Source organism: Antedon bifida, chromosome 11, assembly GCF_963402885.1.
Source record: "Antedon bifida chromosome 11, ecAntBifi1.1, whole genome shotgun sequence".
NCBI classification, from domain to species: domain Eukaryota; kingdom Metazoa; phylum Echinodermata; class Crinoidea; order Comatulida; family Antedonidae; genus Antedon; species Antedon bifida.
The window spans coordinates 5126991-5136372 of record NC_136236.1 but is presented as its reverse complement, the minus strand read 5'-3'; the positions used below and the strand labels follow the sequence as shown (position 1 = coordinate 5136372).

General features: G+C 33.6%; 1 protein-coding gene and 1 non-coding gene across 4 annotated transcripts in view; one reads left to right on the top strand and one right to left on the bottom strand.

Moving 5' to 3' along the window:
- The first annotated feature begins 400 nt into the window (after positions 1–400).
- LOC144856371 (ras association domain-containing protein 1-like) overlaps positions 401–9382 on the top strand; it is a 37928-nt gene continuing 28946 nt past the window's right edge. For 2 of the 3 annotated variants that reach the window (XM_078714369.1, XM_078714367.1), the window contains exons 1-2: positions 401–528; positions 5971–6389. In XM_078714369.1, coding sequence (XP_078570495.1) covers positions 6032–6389 — 358 coding nt within the window. In that variant the 5' untranslated portion in view covers positions 401–528; positions 5971–6031. Of the gene's footprint in view, positions 529–3024; positions 3081–5970; positions 6390–9382 lie in introns of those variants that run through there. The other variant, XM_078714368.1, reaches the window with a different exon arrangement.
- Positions 1352–1423, bottom strand: Trnac-gca (transfer RNA cysteine (anticodon GCA)). The gene has a single exon. It is a non-coding gene; the product is annotated as a tRNA-Cys (tRNA).

The following is a 9382-nucleotide window of genomic DNA, read 5'->3' as shown; positions in this document are numbered from 1 at the left end:
TCAAACCTGAGCATTACCCGTTGCGCCACAAACAGCTGATAATAGTCTATTTATACGTGTATTACGTAATTTATCATTACGTCATACATATCGGTGGAATAGAGTTAAAGCTATGCGAGCTGTGTTTGGGGTTCACAGAATTATACGTCCTCCTTTCTGTTTTAAATTTTTTTAGAAAAGAAATTGAATTTAAATTTTCATCGCAGGTGTACGAAACGGTTTGGTATGCCGTGCGTTGTTATGCAATGGTTGTGCAGGTGTATTATTGGGAAAGATGGAATTGTTTAGTCACTCTGATAACTTAAAAAAAAAATAGAACAGCGCCATCTATTTTTTACCGGTCGATGAACTTTTTAAACAACAGCAGGTACTTCCGGTTCATGAGACGATGGATATTAATGAGTGGACGATATTATATTTTTGTTGTTTATTCTGAAAGTTTTTTTGTTCAAAAGAATTAAACTCTGTGAAGAAACACCACGTGCTCTCAATATATCGTTGTGTAACATATATACCCTCTATTTCTCGGTAAGTTTAGTTAGATATTTGTGATTTACTAATATTAGAAAGGCTCCATTTACTTTTGAGTTGTGTATGTTTACACATTTCATTGTTCTCTCGCTCGGATCGTGTGTCGTGGTGGTGTGTGAGGTTTTCGTCGGCGGAGGGATGATGGGTATACTCTCATGGAACTCCGGCCTAGGCCTAGCTCTTGACAAATGCCTAGCCATGACACTAAACCAAAATTACTATTATTTTTAGTAACTTTATTTAATCAGGCCTAGCTAGGCTTATTAGAGTAGGCAGATAGGCCCATGTTTGTGGTTAAAGCATTACAATACAAATTCAATATCAATATGAATGAATACAAATTTATAAACAATATGATGTGAATGATGATATGAAGATAATTTATAATTTATATTGAAACAACATGCTGCCTGCTACACATTCATTCATAAAGTATAGATGACGATGCTATTTATGTGTAAGTGTCTTTCTTACTAGAGGCCTAGGCCTAGTTATTCAGGTTTTTCTTGTGAACTTTATTCTATCAATCATAAATTCATAATAATAATAATAATACAATAACCTTTTTTTTTATATTTTTTTGTAACATATTTATTGAGGGTGATCCATCCAGCAATTGCTGATCATTAGGGACCCTCAGAGGTTCACAAGTCAAACATATACACAAGATGCTCTACATAAACAAAGTCTTAATACAAGTCTTTGGGAGTGGAGTTGTAATTTTGTCCTGACATGTGACGGGACTTGAACCCAGGACCCTTGGAGTGGTAGCCAAGCATCATAACCACCAAGCCACAACTCCCCTCCCAAACAAATCAGTAGAGGACACCCGGACATGAACCAGGGACCTCTCGATCTGCAGTCGATTGCTCTACCACTGAGCTATATCCCCAACTAAAACAACGTGTGTAAAGAAGTATAGTGATTTTTACAGACAATATTAATTATACAATATACATTAATTATTAATACAGTTATGATAATTAAAAAAAATAAGAAAATACTGACTATTTTAGTTGAATTAATACTGAAATATTAAAAAAATATTATTGAAAAAAAATACAGAAACTGTTCAATAATGAATGATATTCTTTATTATTATTTAATATTATTATATTATTTAATAAATAAATACAATGTTTCATTATTTATTAATCTATACAGTATATCGGCCTAACCCATGTGTTCAATAAAGATTGATAAATGATAGTAAAGACAATCCAACCAGACATATAACTTTTAATCCCAACGTCAGCCAGTTGAATTAAACCACTTCCTACTGTTTTTACTGTACAGTACTTGCTAACTAATAAGAAAATGCAATTCATCCATTTAAAATTTTAAATCAAGTAATTAAAGGAAAATTTAGTTATAGGCCTATTTATAATTAGTTTACGTTTATCCACTGAAAAAAATATTTTTGTTGTTGAATATGCCAAAGTCATATTTAATAATATTCAGTTTGATAAAAAATTAGATAAAAAAAATGTACTTTTTTACTGTAAGTGTAATTTAAAGCAAAAGAATAGTAAAATTGGCTGCCAGCCAATGAATTTGTTGGGTGAATTTAACCATTTGTTTTGTCATTTTATAAGTAAAAAAGTCATTGTTTTTTTTTCTTTTTTTTTCTACGAAAGTCTGATTTTATTAATCTTAATTTTTCATGTTTTTGGTGGACAATACCATCGTTTCGAAATGAAAAGTATTCTCTTAATATAGGGGTGTCCACTCTGTATAGGTTGGTTGTCTTGTAGTGAAATAGTGTACCTCTTATGGAATGATGTCCACTAGGTGTATCCAGAAGAACTAAGTCCCATATTCATTTCGGAACGTAGGGGAATGAGCTGTTTATAGGAACTCATTTTATTAAACCTCTGCGTTATGTGGTAGGGGTGGTAGGGTGGCCAGTTCCTTTCCACGCCACCTATCCTCTACCTAGAGTATTTTCAACCAGGTACTCTAACTCATTTACAGCTGAGTATACTGCGAGTTGTCAGGAATTGAACCCGGGTCTCTCTGTATGACAGTAAGTAAAGTGTTCTAACCACTCGGCTACTCCTGAATAGGTTGTAAAGGAAGGGTTCTATAACCACTAACAATGGTGCTTTCTTACTACTGTAGTTACCAATTTCAAAGAATCATGTTTTGATAAACAACTGTATACTGTTAATAAAACATCTGTTGGTTTCCTTTTACTGTATTTTAAAGCAATCATTTGTGATTTTATTTCCTTTGACAAAGTTTCAACTTTGAACTTGATCAGGTGATATATGTAGGGTTTTTGATTCAATTGATTACACACAGAAAATAGGAACTAGACAAAATCAATTGTGCTCCATTCCCAAAAAGATGTGTTGTTGTAACAATAACAATATAGCAACACGCCATTGGAATCTGTGAGTGTGACAGCGTTTCATACTTGTTTCTCATCACAGTTAAATAGTACTGATCTATGCTATTGTTGTAATTAGCACTAACTGCAGTGTACTAAATTACTTTATCTTCGTTTTGTTTGTCAATCATAGTTTTCATAGAACATTATACAATGGGTAAGTATAGTTTGTTAAGCTCTGTCTACACTATCAAACTTTATGTGACAAAAAAATGTGATGTTCCCATATACTGTATGGACATGATAATGATCATTATCACCATATTTGAGCACATCACTACATCATTTGGGCATATCACACTTGTTTGTCAAGCTAGTTTGATAGTGTAGACAGAGCTTTAATGTTGAACTCTTGCTTTGAATTGAGATCATGTTATGTACATACCTTCCACTACTGCATGCATGACAGTAACCAACTTTTACCAGGGGCAAATTCAACGGGCTCCACATGCAAGTTTCTTACTTATTATACTGTTTGGAGAATTATTAAATCCAATACAATAGTATGTTTTCTTGTGTAGAGTATATTTATGTTAAATTATTATATTACACCTAAATAAATTCCTGTCATTTGGACGATTGTGGGTCACATGCTTGAAATACAATTAGCAGTATCGTGAAAAGAGGCAGTGACGCACATGGCGCGATCTATCCTTTACAACAACAAGATCAGAACAATAGCAATGACAAGAATCTACTTATAAAACAAATAATGTTTTTATATTTGTCCGATGGTACAAATAATTTTATTTAGTGAAATATAAAATTCTATTTTCGCCTTATGAACATAGAATTTCATCTTTCACTCACCTCATGAAATTATTTGTACCATCGCACTCATAAACATTCACTATCCTCCCCATAACTCCCACCATATATACCATTTTCTGTTTCCGCCCTTGCTTAATGTACTGTACTGTATGTCAGTTCATGAATACTGTACTTTACTAAATATTCTTTCCGCTTTTGATAATCTAGTGTTGCATTGCATTATATTAATAGTTAATACTTTATAATTAATCATAATATTACTTTTGTATGAATATTATTACCACTCTCGTTTTATGAGTACTGTTATTAGTATGATGACTTGATTCTAAAATGACTCTTACGTAGTGTTGTTTGAAGTTACAAATGCGTTCAAAACTATACATTTTGAAATCGATTGAGATTTAGATTAAAAAAAGTATGACTAATAAGTGATTTGGCTTAATTAAAATAACTAAAAATAAGTGGATGTTTAGGATACTACTATACTTACACTTACAGAATACTTCATAAAGAACTTACTATCGATTGGTGCATGGATTGAATGATTTTTTTAAAATAAAAAAGCCAGCTGGCAAACCTGCTTTGGAAGAACACTGTAGATTGTATTCAAACCTACAGTAATGCCTGTGACTGAAGAATTTGTTTGATTTTCAGTCAGTATTAATTAAGTAACTATAGTACAGTATGTCTTACGATTGTACAAATAAACAATTAGGTATGCAGTAATGAGACAGTCTGTCCATATTGTCACTAAGCCTTGTTAATCCTCCAGGAATTTTACTTCCACAACTCAAGACCCCTTAGCAACTGAGGCACTCTACAGTGATAACTAAAGCCCTGTTCACACACATAGCTAAGCTGCGGTAATAAATTATTAACCAATTTTGGTTTCCTTTCTGAAGTAGGTCATGTTACATCAACATGATGGTAGCAGCCAGCCAGTTTAGTTGGAATATTTTATTTTCTGCAACAATATGGGGCCAGTAGGCCTAACTGACCAATTCCTTTAAACGTAGGAATGCTCATAATGTGGCTGCAAAGAATCATGAATGTTAGTCTACTAGTATGTTTGTTTCTGGAGATTGGATTACATCCTTTACGGGTCCACAGCCGCCACAATGCAGTTCCAAATAATAAATATCCTGGATTTATAAAGCGCATAATGTTGTGAAATTTCTTAGCGCTGTACATATTATTACCCCAGTCGTTTTTTGGATCAAACACGTATGGAAACATGGTCCCATATTGCAGGCTAGTACAGCGTGAAGTTGTATTTTGACCTTACCAGGTACTGTACCCATTTGTACAGTACCCCTTTGTGGAGAGAGGCAAATGTAATGGTCTTGCCAAAGGATAAAGCAATATGACACTTAGACTGTTGGATTCGAACCCATGATCTCATAATCATTAGGCCGGTAGTCAACAAGATGTAAGCGAAGGGTTTCTTTTACTTTCGATTGACAGTCATTAAGTTGAAATGACAGAATAGAAAATTTCCCCTTAAAATCTTTTCCATAAACATTATGTTTGGTTATCTTCCAAAGCCATTCTTATTTAAATGTTCTGCACTACCCTTCACTTTTTTCCAAGGATAATAATGTAGATTTTATACTGGTTGAGCTTTTATACCACACCAATAAGTAATTAAAATAAATATTAAAGGGTTAAAAGGATACAGTGATGATTTGATGGTGCAGTGTATAGCAAGCTTTATACGGTACTTTGTAGGGTGTTAAAATTTGAAAAATAGCAAAAACAGTAGTTGCAAGGTCTTCCCTAAAGGGTAATGGTGTCTTCATACTTTAGGGTTGGTGCTACTAGGTTAAAAGTGCGCAATAGGTGGAAGAGTTGTGTAGGCAATACATGTATGTTCACAGTGACATGTATGGCATAAGACTGGCGTACTGTATGCATTGCATGTGAACTAGACTAGGCAGACTCTTGCTATTGTTAACGTCACTAGCTACACATGGTTGGCTGGTGACATTAAAAAAAAGACAGCCATCAATTGCAAACTTTAATTATAGACTCTAGGCTGCTTTCTTCAATGCTAAACTTAAAATAAAATGACTACAGTACACATGCATTTCAATTCTATGTTTAAAGGCAGTCATTATTTTGAATGCTGTTTTCAACCCGTTCAATTTGTTAATTTAGTATACGTGGATTATCTTATGACTTGTGTAGCCACGCCAGTAAGAGAGACAAAAAGTTTCTTTTTCTGTACTATTTAAAAATAAATGTATTCACTGGTAACTCTTTGTTTTTTACTCTAGGTGCTGTCCTTATTCTATCCTTGTTTCTCTCTACCAATCAGTCTAATTCTCATCACCAAAAATGAGTACTCTACACGATATATGGACAAAAATGTCTGAATATATAGAGATGCGGACATTGGAGCGTGAGAACGGTATCACGCACGAACACGACGATGAAATCATTGAAGCTGCGTCGAGTAACGGTGGACTCCTTAGCGGTATGGGGTACTTCTTAGGCTGGCGACAAAAGTTAATGGTGAAACAAACAAGCGATTCAGATAAGTCGCGACTGAGACACAGAAAGAAGAACGGTATCAAGAACGAAAAAGACAGTGGACACGACTTTGTACCGATACGGTTAATGACGAACCCGACGTGGTGCGATAAATGCGGGGCATTCATCTGGGGATTTTATGCACAGAGCTTCCGATGTAAACGTAAGTACAATTTTTTTTTAAATGTTTTAATTTGTAATCATGGAAATACAGTAGAACTCCATGGTTTGGATACCCGTATTAAGGGGACACTTTCCTGTGAAATCAACGAGGGGAAATATTTTCAACACTACAGCCAATCCTTATTCAAGGGACACCCTATTAAGGGGACACTTTCCTGTGAAATCAACGAGGGGAAATATTTTCAACACTACAGCCAATCCCTATTCAAGGGACACCCCTATTAAGGGGACACTTTCCAATAAAAGGGGAAATATTTTCAACACCACAGCCAATCCCTATCCTAGGGACACACCTGTTAAGGGGACACTTTGTTCAAGTGTCCTGAAGGTGTAACTATAAGGAGTACAGTAACTACTGAAAATGTTTTCCTGAACTTTCATACAATCACTTTCATACATGTCACATCAACTACAGTACTGTATCTGGAGGATTAGCAGGAACGCAATTTCTACTATAAGTTTGGTAAAATCCATAGTCTTCAGTAATTGTCTCCATTGAAATCGCAAAGGTGTTCAGGCCAGGCTGTCTAAGAAGACTTTGAAAACATTGTTTTACAGTACATACTGCACATACACTGCTATTACATTACAGTACAGCTATACTCTAGTCTTTCTGTTGAGTAATATTATTAATATTATTTATGCTGGTATCAACTAAAGTATCAATGAATCTGCTATAAATCCACACAGTTTGACTAAGATTAAGTAATTTTGCATACCACTCGTGGTACAGTAGGTCTACTGTACTGACTTTTAGATCATGTGCGAAGTTTTTTTTTACTATTAAAGATTAAAGAATTATATCAATATTGGTTTTGTATTTTAAAGTACTTTGTTTGTATAGAATGGTATACTGTACAGACTAGTAGCATAGTTTACTACAAAATGGCATAGAATGGTATAGTTTACTACAGAATGATATAGTTTTCTACAGAATGGTATAGTTTTCTACAGAATGGTATAGTTTACTGTACAGAATGGTATAGTTTACTGTACAGAATGATATAGTTTTCTACAGAATGGTATAGTTTACTGTACAGAATGATATAGTTTTCTACAGAATGGTATAGTTTACTGTACAGAATGGTATAGTTTTCTACAGAATGGTATAGTTTACTGTACAGAATGATATAGTTTTCTACAGAATGGTATAGTTTTCTACAGAATGGTATAGTTTACTGTACAGAATGGTATAGTTTACTGTACAGAATGATATAGTTTACTGTACAGATGGTACAGTTTACTGTACAGAATAGTATACATAATGGTATAGCTTACAGTAATGTACAGAATGGTATAGGTTACTGTACAGAATGATATTCTTATTTACTGTACAGAATGGTGTACAGTAGTTTACTGTACAGAATGGTATAGTTTACTGTACAGTACAGTAACATTTCATTTGAATTGTAAACAAAATATAATATTGATTGTGTTTTCTTGCTAATATAATAGCATCCTGTCTCAGTTTTTAATACTTTCATTTTGGTTATTGTAATACTGCAGTAGGTGAGTGGTTTTGTCTGCATACAACCAGATTCAGTAAAATTGACCTTTCAACTCTCTGTATTGTGCTATTTCTGATACATTATACAATAAAAATCAATGGTTTCACTTAGTGTTTAGTACATGGCCTGGCCATAAAAAGACAAACTCTACAGTTACATCACAGTGATAAACAGTAATATTTAAAAATTCGAATGTAATGTAATAAATTATTATAAATAAATGCAAATATATAAAATATATTACAATGCAAAACTTTTTTAAATTTTAGATCCATTTTCAAAGAAAATAAATAGATTTTTTCAATTTATGTAAATTAGAATACTTTCTTTTTCGTTGGAAAATAGATTGTTTTCAGTACCGTAGTATTTTTTCCCTCTTTTTTTCTATAACATAACAATCAATGTTTAGGTCTAAACAAAAATTTAAAGATAAAATGTAGTGGTAATGCTGCTTTGTGTTTAAACATTCTTGCTTACCAATCATTGAGGGTCTGGTTCAAAGCCCTAGCACAGTGCTTTCTCATGCCCAAAATAAAGTGCCAACCTGCCTTTAAAAAAAACCTCATAAACTTTGTTTTTAGAAGCATCACAATGGTTTTTTCCCATCGTATAGCAAGTCATGTGCATTTTTTTGGACATTAAAATTTAAAAAAACAAATAATATTACCATGTGATTGCTACCTAATGTACCTATTTTTAAAAGTACAGTATGTTTACGCATGTCATAACTCCTTTAGGAAGCAATTCAGGTTTCACACAGAATATCCTGATTATCCGAAGTTCATGAATGTACAGTATCACAGTTGATTTTGTATTGTAAATTAATAACAGATGTATGATTACACAACATTATAGTAATAGTAATACCTTACATCCTCTGATTTAATCCCACCCCCCTAGAACACAAAATCGAGTGTTTTCGGTGTTGCGACTATACTCGGAGAAACCATGGTTCAGGAAAAAATTATTGGTAAGCATTTATTGTAAAAACTCATATGAACTGGCTAGAGAGAGGTCTACACCCAAACCAAAAGTCAATACTGGGACTATACCCAGGGATATGCCTGTTTGTGAAATCAGACATAAAGTAGGGGGTGGGATTAGATTCGAAGTGGGATTATACCCGAGGATACGGTAATAATAATAATATGTCGATCTTACTGTATATAGTTCTTCATACGCAAAGCTTCTACTAAGCTCTTCATATTATTACCCCAGTCATGTTTTGGATCAAACACATCTGGAAACATACTCCCATAATGTTGCAATCGTAATCAGTGCAGTTGTGTTTTGACCTATACTAGGTACCCATTTTGTAATACTGTACATGGGTGGAGAGAGACAATGTAAGTAAAGGCCTAGGATACTAAGCAAGCATTGAGATACAAGGAAGCCAAACTTTAATGGCAAATAAAATCATCATTAAAGGAAAAAAAAGAAATGTACAGTAAATAAACACTACTTT